The sequence below is a fragment of the Argiope bruennichi genome, chromosome 2 (assembly GCF_947563725.1).
Source record: "Argiope bruennichi chromosome 2, qqArgBrue1.1, whole genome shotgun sequence".
In the NCBI taxonomy this organism is placed as follows: Eukaryota; Metazoa; Arthropoda; class Arachnida; order Araneae; family Araneidae; genus Argiope; species Argiope bruennichi.
The window spans coordinates 103,730,084-103,746,415 of NC_079152.1; the positions used below are offsets into that span (position 1 = coordinate 103,730,084).

The window sequence follows — 16,332 nt, forward strand, 5'->3', positions numbered from 1 at the left end:
TCTGCGCAAATAACTCTCCGCTCATTACGCTCCTACTGCCGCTTAAGCGATTCTTTTCGCCCGCTATTTGCGGAGAGAAGCCCCCAAAAAATGCAACTTCTGAGGAGTGTAGCGGGAAGGCGGAGCACAATCGTACCACCGTTCTCTGACTGACGGCTGTCAATTTTGATGACGTCACAGTAACTCCGCCCAGCGACGGGAGCGCCGCTCATTGGCCGCGGCGGATCGGTCCTGTTTGAAGGTACCACGTGGGTTTTGTGAGAGAGGGCGCGGGAAAAGCTTTGAGGACAGTCATGTTTGTTGATAGGGGCGATCGGTGAGTGCGTCCTGTTTGCCGGGCATACTCGTTTTTCTTGCCGCGTGGGGGGTACTTTGCACCCCAAGAAAACCGTGGACTAAAACGACCGAACGTCATGTTGCCGCTGCTGTTGCCCGTTGGATATTCGTGATGGCGACGCCGCGGTATTGATTTGGCGGTGAAGCTTGGCGACCATGTATCCTAACCGACACCCGGTGAGTTAACCCTAAAACCTTCGCCCTAATAGAGCCTCTTAATTGTTCTCGCCTCTCCGCTCCGCCTAATGAATTTCACTCATTACTCGACTCCGTTTAAGGTTGCTATTTTGTGATCATTTTGCTGTTTCCACACATTACGGAACCGACCGTTTCACTCTACTGACTTTTTTTTTTTTGTAATTTAATTTACATCGCGGTCGGTTATTTGCTTACCTACCTGAGTTTTACCATGGAATAAAAATTAATTATTAGTTAATTTTTTTCATTCTTCCTTTCTGGTAATTAAGTGGTAATTAGAAGGCGATCGGATTTTAAATTTTTACTTGGAAAGGCAGTTGTTTCTACGTATTTTTTTTCTATTAAGGGTGTTTATTAAAGATGTTTATGTTATATGTGTATCTAACATTTGTTAGCAGAAATTTGCATTTTTTTAAATGTAAGATATTTACAAAGCATGATTTCTTTACAACAGAAATAAATGAAAAAAGTTAAAAAAATTTTAAGATTTTTTTCCTTTCTTTGAATATTAATAAATTACTAAACCATTGAGAAATGAAAAATTGACAGGATTTTTTTATATGAAATATTGGCAAAAAAATTAAAAAGGTCTGCAGTGTCTTAATAAAATTTTTAATTAAATTATTTGAATAAACTAACTGCATTACATTGAAAGTAATTATTCATCGCCTTAGTTGATTATGCTGATTAATAGGATAGGTTTGTACAGTTTTATTCTGTTATTTTATCAAAATTTGTAGCAAAAAGCCGGTCAAAGAAAATAAGAAATTGTTTTCTTTAATTGCTGCAAAATGCATTTGAATTCTGCGTTATCTAATCATGTGTTTCAAACATATGTAGGAGTGGTTTTAACATTTCTGAGAATGGTAATGATTGTTCAAGTCATATTCGTTTTATAGCATAAGCGAATGTTTAAAATATAAGATTTTTAACTATAATTATTATTTATTTTCTTCAAATTCTTAATTTTTAAAAATAAAATATATAATTTGTGAATATATCCTTTAATAAATAATTTTTTTTTTAGAAAATATTCATGAATTGCAATTAATTTCTTCCATAAAACTTATAAATCTTAAAGAAAACGATTTGACGATGTCAACACAAAAAAATTCACAAATTTATCTACTGGGATATTTCATAATATGTTTTAGAAAGATATTGGAAATAATTAAAAATACGTTAATTGTTTGAAATATCTAATCTAAAATGACATCAGAGCTTTCAATAATGCCTAAAAACAACTGAATATAATATTAATATAATTAGCTTCCAAAGACAATTGTGCTGTCATAAGCATTTCTCTGATTTTTATTTATTTGATTACTGATTGTTTTATTTTGCATAATGTAGAACAAATGTTTTTCTATTATCTGTTTATGAATTTTGCATTTTTCAATGCAAAGATCGTTTGCTCAAAAATTCTGAGAATAACAAACTTTTAAAATGATTTAGAAATTTCTCGGCAGTTACAGACTTTATGATAAACAAATGCTAAAATAGGTCATTATTAAGATAAAAAAAATATCTTTGTTGACTTTCTTTTAAAGTGAAATGTCCCTGATTTTATATATGGAAATAAATTTGGTTGACTTTTGATGATTCTTTGTTGGCAGTAATTTTTTTAATATTGTTTTCAATACCTTTAAAAGCGTGTTTATTGTACTTTTAAGTTTTGCTATCTGATCTAATGATTTAGAAATTTTCTAAATCATTTGCTGTCTATCGTGTTAGTAATTATTCATATGAATGATAAATTGGGAAAGGTTTGAAAAGTCCAAAGAAAATATAAAAAGCCATTCTAATAATTGAATAATCAATCTTGATTATTTGCTTATTGGAAAATGAAAACCATTCAACATTACCTTTACATAAGTATGCTTTGTATGATGCTTAGAATTATTTTCTTTATTTTACAATGCTGTCGAATATGTCCTTCATTATAATTTGAATCAATGACATGTAGTGTTTAAATGGTTTTGTCTATTCGCTTTACAATCGAATTACGAAAGTTTAAAAAGAGATAACTGAATTTGTAAACTTATAGAAATGAAATTGTTTTTGCTTAGCGATTGTAAGATAATAACGCATACTTAGACTGAAAAAAAAATATTTTTGATGAAATAATATAATTTTATAAATTACTGTATTTTCGTAATGTCAAACATGAATAAATGTTTTATTTTTCTCAGTAGGCTTTTAAAGAAGTGCTTTTTTTTCCTTCAATAATGTTGAATTAATAGAATACCTGTTTTCGTAGAATTAAATTAATGTTTTTAATACAATAACATAATTTAGATGTTGTTTTCAATTAATTTTATTTTTATTTAAAACGTTTTTGCTAAATTTTGAATGAATGCATGTTAGGGCGACATATAGTTTGTAATCTCGACTTTTAAATTAAATTTTGTATTTTTTTTTTGTTTCAATAAGAATTAATTTATACGCACAGTTTTCTTAGCTTTATCTCTGTTATACATTAAATTTTGAAAATCAAGTGGTAAGTAAATATTGAAACTTTTAACATGATTGCCAAGTTCCTAACTAAAATTTGTATTCCTATAGATTTTTCAAATTTTTTCCAGTGTTTCATTAATTTTCTTACTTATTCATATGCTTTTACTTTCTCGCTTGTTACAAAATTTTTTTAAAGATAATAAAACATTGAATAGAAGTGACATTTCTTAATAAAGACAGAATTAAGATATTTGCACATTTTTAAATATAATGTAAGAATATATATGTATAAATTTTAAAGTACAGCTTCGTTTGAGAAAACAATTAGATAATTATTTAATAAACCTAAAAATTCTTCTGTGGCAGACAATTTCATTTGCTTTGATCATTTCCCCCCTCAATGACCAGTGGTCAGTGGTTTCACTATTAAACTTGAACATTTTTCTTAAAACTATATAGCACCAGAAAGATTCCAACTGTAGGTTGTATTTTTGTTATGGTCTGATTACTATCGAATTAAATTTTTTTTCTAAGCAATGATTTTAACTAAGTTAGCTTCTTATTTTATTGCTAATTTCGTGTTTCTATTTAGATCTAGATATTTAGTCTAAAGAAACTATAAAAATATTGCCTAAAATTTATTTAAACATGTTTAAAATTGATCTACAGTGTCAAAACTCGAAAACAATATTAGATCAGGTTTCAAATTTTCGCATTTAAAGATGCGAAACATTACTTTAATAGTTTTCTATCTTTTAAGTTTAATGAAATTTCTTAAGCTATAAAAATAATTTTTAAATATTCTCTACGATTTCTTTTTTTTAAAAAAGACGATAATATTTATGGTAGTAATGAAAAATGCTAGAAAACTTTTTATATTATTAACATTTTATTTATCATGGTGTGCTTATTAAAAACTAACTTTTCTTTATTTGCTAATTTGTTTTTAATCTTAACATTTTAACCCTCTCATCAGAATGCAAGAATTCTAATAGTTTTTTTAAGATTTTTGTATAGGAAACATAGAAGATAAATTTGCCTTTATTTACGTAATATAAAATTTTTAACCATCGCTTTAAAAAGAATGAGAATATGAGTTACAACATCTGTTAGTCCGTTTTTCTAATACTTTTCAAACACCCTATTGAAAAACAAATTGCTGAAGATTCTTCTACCAATGATTTCAATGCAATTCGATATTGTCATTCTACCATGAAATTTTAAGATGTTTTGGTAGTTGCTTAATACGATAGGCGACACAGCAAATGATAATCTTGATAGGAAAGTAACACGATGTTATCTCAACTACTATGCTCTTTTGTGCTATGCGTAGCCAAGTACTCATCACGTTTTACAATTTACTTTCTATTTTTATTTGGCCGGCGTTTTCACGCAGCATAAGAGTAATCAACTATTCCGTCTTTGGCACAACTTTTGATTGACAAATGGCGTGCCCTGGCGCTTTGTTCAACTCGTCTCTTTTGACAAACGGATATATTAAGCAAATAAGTTTTTCCGTTTTTTCATTCTTATTTTATTTGCGGATATTTTTTTCTCGAAAAGCCAGATAATCACGGAACAACCGCGAGAGAGTGCGATTTTTACCACGGTTTGCAGGCTATTCTGTTTTGCTAGAATGCACGTTCTTCGAAGACTTTTGACATTTTATTTTGTCGCTTTTTTTTTTTTTTTTTTTAAAGAAGCGTTGTGGCTGGGAAAAGTTTCAGACTAGTGGTGAACCGCTTGTTTTCACTTTTGGTTTGTTTATATTTTATGTAAATTGGTTCAAGTTCCATTTGTGAATTTTTAAAACGCATTTAAATTTCTTATATGAATTTTATAAAGTTAGGAAACTGTTCGTTTTAGTGGATTATCGAATTTTAAAACTACTTTTGTTCGAAATTCGAAATGGTAAATTTAAATTTTTTCTTAGGTTTTGAAACTGTTTTATAAGATTTAAAATGGTGAATTTAGAATTAAAATCTCTCATGAATCATTTTGCCTTTGAAACACTTCTCTGAGTTCTATAAAAATAAGAATAATCTCGTAATTTTATAAAAATTACGAGATTATTTATTTTATTGAATTATTTTTAAAGCTCTCCTTCTTTTAATCAGGAATGAATCATTTAATCTTTTAAAAATTTTATTTAATCACTCTAGGTTTTTAAGTTGTTTAACGGTAATCAGATTATTGAAATTCTTAAACACAATATAAAAAGCTGAAAAAAGTTTGTAAATGTAATTTTTCTTTCAAAATTTGCAATGCTATAAGTTAAGGAACTATTTTTTATTTATTATTATTTTTTTTTTTGAATTCTTATTATTTGCCATGATAACAAGTATTAAGAATTTAAAATTTTTTATTAATTACATTTCAAGAATTGAAATAGGAAACTAAAACTATGACGGATATTCGTTAATTAAATATATTCATTTAAATAAATAATTATGATATAATTATTTGAATAAATTTCTTTTGATTCTTTCAACATTTATACTATTTATCAAATAAAGAAAGTAATTTGACAAATCCACTCAGTATAAGTATCAAAAGTTTCATTTTAAAACGAATACAATAAACGTTTGGTAATCCGCTTTAATCCCCAAATTTTATCAGAACCACTATATAATAACCCAATAATAAATTAAGGCTTTAAAATAAAAATAAATGAATTAAAATAATTAGCCGATTTTTTTATATACATAATAAGTAAACTAACGAATTTAAGTACACTATTCTATTGTTAATTAAGTCATAATTGTATGCGCAGATTTCTTACTGTAAATAAAAGTTGCTCAAAAGCATTTTTGTTTTATTTTGAGTTTTTGTGGGGAGACATTTTATGATTTCCCATGGAATTCTCTTTTGAAACTATTTGCAGAATATTTCTTACTTTGTCAGGTAAAGAATTTTTTCATGCATGAAAGCCAGCAAATAATTTGGGATCATTTATTCATTTTTTTTTTATTCCAAAATTTGCAAACGATTTTTGAAAATATTATTTTGAGTGAGATGTGAATATCAGCTTGTTTCGTAATATTTTAATGCTTTTATTAGGATTTAAAAAAAAATTTAAAGTTGCAAAGCATGGGTACATTTCATTTTTAATATTCTGTCTAAATTTACGAGAAATTTATCTTGATTATTTTGTAAGTTAAAATAATCAGATTAACTTAGTTAATCTTCTATCAGGTAAAAAGAATGATAGAAATTTTCTGCAAAGTATATTATTAAACCATCTTTTAAGATATTTCATTTAAAAATATTCTAAAATATTATATATGTTTAAGATCATAAATATATCAAAATTATCAATTTTTAAATTTTAAGTTTCCTAAAGTAAAATGTCCCTAAGTATTTAAGTTTTAAGTGTCCTAAAGTATTTTAATTTATTTTATTTAAACTCATAACTTTTAAAATAATATTTTTTTTATTAATATTATATTTTTAACTTACTTCTTTTGTTATGTTTGAAATTCGTATTAGAATCCAAAAGAAATAACTGACATATAAATACATGATTTATATTATCTTAAATGATGCTCGGAAACTAATTTCTTCGAATAGCCTTTTATTTAATGAAACAATTGTTGCCAAAATATTCTTTTAATTTTTTAGTTTAAAATAAATAACAAAGTATTCTATCTTTTAACGTTTAAGGTGAAATTTATTATTTGGTTGTTTATAAATTATTTTCAATCTATTCGATTTTGATAATGATGAATGAATGATTTGATTATCGTATTTTGTATTTTAGTCTGTATTTTTGAAATATAAGTAGCACTTACTTGATTAAAACTAAACATTTCTATTTTCTTTTTTGCTTTTTTATTATAAAAATTAAACACTTTATGTGATCTTCCTTATTCTTTTTTTCCCTCCTCATCATATACGGAATTAAAATTGCAATAATGTTAAGTTTACAATGTCTCCCTGGCAACTAAAAATATTAGATCTTTGCCATTATAATTTTTAGTAGATTTATGAAATCTAATATTAGTTTTAATGTTAATTAATAAATTTAATTTAAAATACAAAATACTCTAAATTTGAAATAATCTTTTATTTTTATTTTTATTCATCTCTTTTTCACTAAATATTTAATTTTTAAAAATTTGGTCCGTATAATTGTTTCATTTGCATTTATCTTTAACCAGGTTAGTTGAAAAAGAACTTTAATAGACAAAAATAAAAAATAATATGTATAAGTTTTCATTAAAATTTCTTTGTTAACTCATTTTATTTACATGTGTTTTATATTATTACCTTTAATACAATTTTTTAAAAATGTATACAATACATATTAATATGTAGAAAGACATTATAATGAACTGGATATGCATTGCCATTTGATATCAATGATTTAAAATTTGATAAAAATATTTCGATGTCATCAAATAATTTATTTTTAAATGATGAATACTCCTTTCGCTTCTGTAAAAAACTGATAATCAATGTAGCAACATAAGTTGTAAAAGATATTTTTTATTTTGCTTCTATTTATCAAAAAATTATATTTACTCGGAGTTAATTATTTATTTTATTTTAACAAGAAATTATAAAAAAGATTTGTGTAATTAAGACAGATAATAAAGCAATAATGTCAGTAACTTTTATAGCATTAATATGAATTTTAATGATGATATTATGACATTAATATGAATAAATTAGAATGCCTGAAATTTGCTTTATAGCTTAAAGTGAAGAATATATTTTACATAAAATATCAATAACATATGAATCTCGACCCAACGAATGTAAGGATGTGTATTTAAATAGTCTGAAAGATTTACAAATTTTAAATTTATATTATATATATTTTAAATTTATATATATATATATATATATATATATATATATATATGAAGCGATAAAAGAGTAATGTTCATAAATTTATTTGGAAATTTGTTATTTTAGAGTTTAAATTCATCCCCTCCCCTCAAAAAAAATGTGACGTATTTCTTAAATTGATGATTAGATATTAAAAAAAATTCCGTATAAATTAAAAAAAGTTATGAAGTAACTTATTTAAATGACCCTGTTTATAAAATTTATTTGTGATTTTTCATCAAATTTTTAATGTATAAATCGTTACGATATATAAATGTCATCTTTATAGACTTTTGGATATTGTAAGCTTTAACTTTCTCTACTGATTATGATTTAAAGCATTTGAAATATAATTTAAATGTATATGATGGAAGCATTTAAAGTAAAGCACTGAATATAATTTAAAACATTAATTCAAAGCATTTAATTACATTCATTAATTCATTCATAAATTATAGCTTCTTTAAAGTTTACTAAGCATTTTGAAACTCATTAAAATATTAATTGCTTAGGATGTTGCAAAATTTTTCGCTATAAATTATTATAATTGCATTGACATATTGCAAAATTTTATTTGACATATATATTGCTCCACTTACATATGATGAAAGAGCAATATTTAATATTACTTAATCCTACCATAAAAATTTCAGTTTCTTTTATAAATAATCTTAAGTATTCTACAAGCGAAGGTAAATGAAATTTTCATGAAAAAACTTTGATCAAATTTTGTTATAAATGTAAGAATAATGGATTATTACTAACTGATGGATTATAACTCCAAATTTATAAAATAAATTCGACGATTAACAATTAGAACAAACGGAATAAATATTTGGTTTCTACCAGTCAATTATCTGAAATTCTATTAGCTGCATACTCTGACATCAAACGTCTTAATCAGCTTATTCATACCTTGCTCTGGAGCTTTGAAATTTACAGGTAAATAGTTGTAACAGCAGTTGGTATTGCCTTCCAAGTCTAATGCGTCATTGCCACAACTAGATTCGAAATTGATTCCTGCTATAGAATGTTATATATGTGCTTAATTTTTGGCTATCTAATACTATTAAAGCGAATTGATGCATGTGAAAATATCGATCATCATATTTCTATAAATCTTGATTAAATATAATCATAATTCTATTTTTTTTTCAAAAAGAAAAGTCACCTTTTTTTTCGCCTATAAAATAGTATTGAAAGATGGCATATTGTATTAATTTGGGTGAAAAATTGTAAAAAGTAAATTGAAAGTTTTTCATGTTTATAGCTTTCGGTTTAGCAATACTTGCTGTCTGACAGACTGCTAATAGGATGTTGTAGTTGAGGTATTTAATAATGATGTATATAAAATGTGGATGTATCTGGACATTAAAATAGTCGATAACATATTTCTATATTCTTCAAAATATACTTCCGAGTCCATCTTTTCTCCCAAGTAAAATAATACTGAAATATTCTATTCGGAAATCATTCTATTGAAATATTGACAGAGAGTCCATATTTGTCTTTGGAAAAAAAAATGTTAGAAAACATGTGAAAAGTTATTCATGTTCAAGTTTGGTCATTTTTAACGATATCTGTTATATAATAGAACACAGGTGGTATGAAGTTATTAGATTAGGGTGCATTTGGACAGGAACAAAATCTACATCATATTTCTCTGTATTGCATATATTATATCCATATTTATTATCGTTTAAAATAATATTGACGGGTATAATTCGAAGGCTATTCTGTTGAAATATTGGCATGGGTACATTCCTGCTTTTGGACTTCAGATGAGAAGCGCACAGAAAGTTGCTCAAATTCAGGTCTCGCGTTTTCGACTTAGCTATTATTTATTTTTCTCTAAAGGAAGCTGGTAGGTGGTAATGCTGTCGCTTAGTTGTCATAGAATGTTAGTTTTTTTTTCAGATAAAGAGGGAAAACATCGAGATTTAATATGATATCAGAGTAACTGCGTGCAAGTAATTACATCATTCTAATTACATTATGTGTAGAAATTACATTGGTAAGAAGTTAAATTTTATTTTAGTCGTTCTTAAAGAAGAAAATTTCACTTTGAATCATTTAACCTTTTTTTAAATGAATGCTCACTCTTTATAAATAATAAAAATATCAAATTAAATAAATTAAACACATGATTTGAAATATCAGAGCTCTAACTTTATATATTTAACCCTTTCTAGGGCCGTGGAAAGTATGCTTTCCACCAAATTTATTAATCTTTGTATGAAATTATGTAGGTTGTCATAAGTTCTGACAATTTTTTTTAGTAAGTCAGAAACTTAGATGCTTCAGTTCTTTATCTCACACAAAATGATGTGTCTTGATTTGTTACTTAATTATTAATTAACAAAATTAATTAATGAATCAAATTAAATTTATCTAATAAGCTAAATGAATCCCATTTCTTATTCTAATTTCAAGCCTAAAAATATTTTAACATAATATGACTAGAAAAAATTGACCCTTTAAGGAGTTAAATCCATTGTTGAGGATCGTTTCATTTGTAAGACTATTAACCCATTTGCATCACACAGAAAAGTGAAAAATTCGTTCTTATCACCACATTTTTTTTAGTTGTATTTAAATGATAATGTTTCAAAATAGGAAAAATAAAAGCAATATTGTATAAATAAAGAATTTTTACTTCATTATAGATTCGCAATAATAAGAGGAATGAAATCTAATTATTTTGCACAACATGATAATATTAGAAATGGTCAAAATCGCTCTCACTTTGATTATTATCGCTACTATCAGAAGAAACTGTGTTATGTGCTTTGGTGATAAATGTCGAAGTGAAATAAATGCGCTTTGGTGATAGTTGCCAGGCAAAATGCGACATATATGCGTTTATGATGCAAATTAGTTACTATGCAATTAGCTTTAAAATTAAGCTACTATCTAAAATAGAATTAAAAATAACCTATATCTTATTGTTTTCATTATTATATCGTATTTGATTATCGCATTGATGTAAACGCACATATAGTTCTTTATAAAAATTATTCTTTTACTAAATTTATATTTGAACTGTATTTTAGCTATCATTTTATGACAGAGTGATGAAAATAAGAATGATATTTATCTGTAACTTATTCAAGCTTTTTTAACTCACTAGTTCTTTTTTAACGCAAAAATGTTTCTTGATTTCATTTTGATAGGCAGAATATCTTAACAATTAATGGAATTAAATAAGATGATGAAGTAATAATTAATGATTAATGAGAATAAATTTAGTTTGATGCAATTATTTGGTTACTTAATAGACTAGTGATTTAGTTATTGCTTGTTAAATGTAACAGCGCATTTTTTCTAATGTCTAACTGTTTATTGTTTTATAATCTATGCTGTGATATCATGCTATTTAGTCTTCTGTATAGATTAGCCATGTGTTTTGAAATTGAGCTCAGGCATTCATTTAACGTGTATCACGTGAAAAAGAATTCTAATGGGCAAGAATTATTTTTTGCTCGTTGATGATGATGAAAAATCCTACAAAAATAATTTTGAGCTTTCACAGCTGGAAAACTCTGATATTCCATTCTATTTCCATACTTATTTGCAATTTAGGATGGCTGCAGTGACTGTCTTCTGATTTCGCTTGTATTTATTTTAATAACTTTTTGAAAGATTTAAGATATCTAAAATAAAAGAAATTTTCTGTTTAATTCGTTTGACTTCAAATATGTAAATTTGTTTATATGTAGATTATCCATTTTTCTTTGATTTTATGTACATTATTATTCTGGTTTTGTAGTTTAATTTAATCTCAAAATAAAAATAAATACATTTCAGTTCTCATTTATTGACTTTCCGTGAATAAAATATCTCCATATATCAGGATTTTGTCGCTAACTTAAAATTTCATTAAAACATTTTTTGTATATCAAATGAAATTATGTATTCACATATCGGGAAATATTTTCGCATAAAGAATTATGTGTACTCATTTATCTTGTCATTATATTGTCATTATCTTGTCATTAATATGACAGAATTAAATTGTAATAATTTTTTTTACCTCTTATTACTGCAATAAGAATTCACCGAAATCTAGAAAGTCTTAAAAAGAGAAAACATCAATAAACACTTGTCGTTGATTCATTTTATTTTTAACTTCACTTATTTTTAACTTTCGTTCATTCTAATTTAGATTTCTTATCAAGAACATGGCTTCTAAACAGAACTTTCTGAGATAAAAAACAAGTTCATTTTAATAAAAGATGCCGTGAATGGGAGGAAATATGGACCTAAAAATTATTTCGTTTTATTTAGTTAAATATTCATTTTTAATACATTGTAAGAAAATTGATAAATTACATGTATATTTGTACATCTTTGATAGTTTAGCTTTTAGTATGCATTTCTCTATATAAAAGTTTCTATGTATCGATTCTTTTTCTAAAAATTCTCAAATTCTATACACAGAGATTCGATTGTATTTATATTATTCAATTAATTTAAAAAATATTTTTTTTCCTTATGTATGTATTAATCATTTTTTAACTTGTTTAAAATTGAAAATAACCTTCCTCTGTCTTTCGGACAGCAAAATTATTATTAAATGCAGTCAGGTAGTTTATAAGAATTACTTTAATATCTTAATTTCCATCTATCTATCTTGCAATAAGGACAACTAGAACAATGAGCGATTTCAAAAGTATTTAAATTATTATACTTTAATTTATTTCAAAAAGTGTCCAATTTTTTTGAGGAATTATACATTTTTTTCCCTTTTCTCAGCGTATTTATAATTGAAAACAACAAATTCTCATTGATTTCAATCGGGAATTGAATACGAATCATTTTGATACCTTGAATTTCCATTAATTAATCGTGATTTTAAAAAAGCCATGATGCTTTCAGAGCTATTTAATTTATTTCTAAAATATTAAAAAAAGGAAATCCACCTTTCTTTCATTTTTCCCTTCATGTTTAAAACTAAAAATAACCTCTCTTCCACTGAAACAACAGAATTCTCATTGATTTCAATCTGACAGTGTGCAAGAATTGCGTATAATTAGGATGATGAATATCAATTAGTTGTTTTTAAAAAGTATTTAATTGATTGTAAAATTATTTAATTGATTTTTAAAATATTCTATTTTTTTAATTTAATATTAATTTTACTATATTGCCCTCTTACACGTTTAAAACTGAAAATAGCAAAAACTTCATCGATTTCAATCGGCCCATCTTGTAAGAATTATTTTATATCGCACTTTCCATCTGTCAGTTGTATGATTGTATGACAGAGACAACGGACAACAGCGATTGTTTTTAAAAAGTCTTTAATTGATTATAATTTAATTCATTTTAAAATTATTTAATTGATTTAATATTATTTTTACTACATTGCCCCTTTACACGTTCAAAAACTGAAAAATTATAAAACTCTCCTCGATTTCAATCCACCCTTCGTGTAAGAATTATTTTGATATCGCATTTTCTATCTGTCAGTTGGACGATACGAACAACGGGCAACAATGATTGTTTTTAAAAGGTATTTAATTGATTATAACTTAATGGATTTTAAAAATATTTAATTGATTTTTAAAATTTTTCCATTTTTTAAATTTAATATTAATTTTACTACATTGCCCCCTTACCCGTTTAAGACGGAAAATAACAAAAAACATCATCGATTTCAATCGGCGCATCGAGTAAAAATTATTTTGATATCGCACTATCCATCTCTCAGTTGTATCATACGGACAACAATGAATGTTTTTAAAGAGTATATAATTGATTATAACTTTATTGATTTCAAAAATATTAATTGATTATGACTTAACTTTAAAAACATTAAATTGATTTCGAAAGTATTCAGTTTGTTTTTAAAAAGTATATAATTGATTATAACTTTATTGATTTCAAAAATATTAATTGATTATGACTTAACTTTAAAAATATTAAATTGATTTCAAAAGTATTCAATTTGTTTTTAAAAAGTATTTAATTGATTATAACTTTACTAATTTCAAAAATATTTAATTGATTTTAACTTGATTTTAAATTGATTTCCGAAGTATTCGATTTTTTTAAAAATATTTAATATCCTATTTCTTACATTTTCTTCTCCTACATGCTTAAAAATGAAAACAACAAAACTTTCATTGATTTCTGTCGGGCATTGTGTAAAAAATCACTTTGATATCTCACTTGCCAGCTATCACTCATACAATAGGAACAACGGAAAACGATGATTGACGAAATGACTGCTCTCGAACTTGTGCGCGACCGTAATCTTTTTCGCGAACATTGCGTAGCCATTTTATTTAATCTGCGCCAAGGAGGACATCGCAGATAACGAAGTAAATTCGGTTAAGCACTCGTTGGGCCATCCCGACGAATAATTTCGTCCAGATTATCTCAGTTACGCTAAAGCAGCCGAGCGGAAAATGTTCAGCTCTACGACATTTTCCTGAAACGTCGTGGTTTTGATTTTTTTTTTTTCCACTCTAGAGCTAGTTATGGGAGAGAGGAAACCACACAGGAGTTAAATTCCATGTTTACGACCAGCTTACGTGGGAATTAAAATATTCACACACATGCCACGAGGCGTGATGTCATGAGCCGTTTGACTGAAATGAGACAATTTTCGTGATTTTGGGGGATATTTATGGGTTGAGTTTGGACTGTTTTTTCAATTGATATCAATCATTGGATGGCATATGACAACGTATTTCGGAGCGAGATAAGGCATAAAATACATCCCCTTGTAATTGTGATGTAGTTAAATATATAACGGCTGGTTAATTTTGTTAGTAAATGTCTATTAAATCTGTCGTTATGTTTTTAATCCAAGCTTATAATGATATGGAGTTATTTACGGAATATTTTTTTAATGAAAATTATCATTAAATTTGTATTAACAACCAATAGTAACAATCAATTTCATGCATAAAAATCTTGTAGACACTTAAACATTTAAGACATTTTTAAAATTCTTAATTATTTTGAACGAAAATTATAATAATTCTCTACACGGAATAGGTTATCTAATTAAGGGACGTGGGAAGAAAATGTCGAAAGGTTAATAACTCATTTATTTAACGTTCCTATGTTTTATTGCGTACGCAAACATCTACATAACCCATTTCAGCTCTAATTCTCGTGAAATATAATTTTTTTTTCTGTGTTCTCTATTTTATGCCAATTATTTTTTATTATGTTTATTAGTTACGAGTTAATAGTTTAATTTAATAGCTCCGAGTTCTTTAAAAGAAATTTCACTCGTCACCATTTCCCCCGCCCCTTTTCCTTTTTTTTTTTTTTTTAGCGAAAATTAATTTTTGTGACTATATATATATATATATATATATATATATATATATATATATATATATGTCAGAAAATTTTACAATGACGTCTAATTTGGGAAATCATTGTTTTCATGACTTATATCTGTCAGAAAATTTTGCTATGACGCCTAAATAACAAGCAAAAAATAAATAAATAGAGTTAAAAGTTGCTTAACCTAATATTTTGAGTCAAGGAGCTTTTCTTGATTGTTTTTACTTACAAATATTGAAAAAAAATGAAAAAAAAAAAAAAAAAAAAAAAACGTTGAGAATTTTCATGACTGCATCATTTTTCTGTAAGGTTGTATAGTTTTGGAAGGATTATATCAGGTAAACTTTATTACGGCCACGTATTCTCAATCATATAAAACGTTAGTGTTTTGCATGATAAATATCTTTTCTTGATGTTTCCAACAGTTTTTGTGTTTTCCACCATATAATATAATAATATTCTAGATTTATAAAAAAATAATAAGTAATGAGAATTTGGTACTGCTTGGCGAGAACTGACCTTTCTGATACCAACAAGCTATTAATGAGTGCTACACATGTTTTTCTTTTGTTACAAAGAGCTTTTACTTATATATTTATTCATTGCAATCAACATGAAACAAAGTTTATTATTATTATTATTTTTCTGTTATTTTATTTGTAATTTATTTAATATGGTACATGATACTTTGATTATACATTAAACGCATTTGATATTGACACTTTTAAAACTCGGCGTTTACTAATTTTATTTCAAACCGATTTAACATTCAAATCCCGAAAATATTTTTTCTGCATAGATTTGCTAGCTATGTTTAATTTTTATTTATATGTAATCTCTAATTAATTGTGCAGCAATAGGGTTAATTTGATATTTTAGAACTTGCCATTTAGTCGCATTTATACTGAATATAAATTAAAAAAAAGTCTTTTCTGAAAAACTATCTTCATTTTTATAACTAACTGGTAATGCTTACACCAAAATTGTGATGTTAAAATGAGGACAAAATTTCATTATACTTTTCATGTAATGTTTTCACCCGTATTTTCCATCTATAAATTATATATTATATTTTTAAATGGTTGGTTAGGGTATTGAAATTATTAGTATTTAATTTTGCTCCTGAATTTCAAATATATAGAATAATTATAAAAGGCGTGTTGAGTTTTTACTTAGTATAAGGCTGAGGTTATGAAATTT

General features: G+C 26.0%; 1 protein-coding gene across 4 annotated transcripts in view; it reads left to right on the plus strand.

Annotated features, from left to right (window-relative positions):
• Nucleotides 1-242: 242 nt before the first annotated feature.
• The window catches only part of LOC129962123 (transducin-like enhancer protein 4), a 334,765-nt gene continuing 318,675 nt past the window's right edge, over nt 243-16,332 (plus strand). For 3 of the 4 annotated variants that reach the window (XM_056075858.1, XM_056075861.1, XM_056075862.1), the window contains exon 1: nt 243-513. In XM_056075858.1, the coding sequence (XP_055931833.1) occupies nt 493-513 (21 nt within the window). In that variant the 5' untranslated portion in view covers nt 243-492. The remainder of the gene's footprint in view (nt 514-16,332) is intronic. The other variant, XM_056075859.1, reaches the window with a different exon arrangement.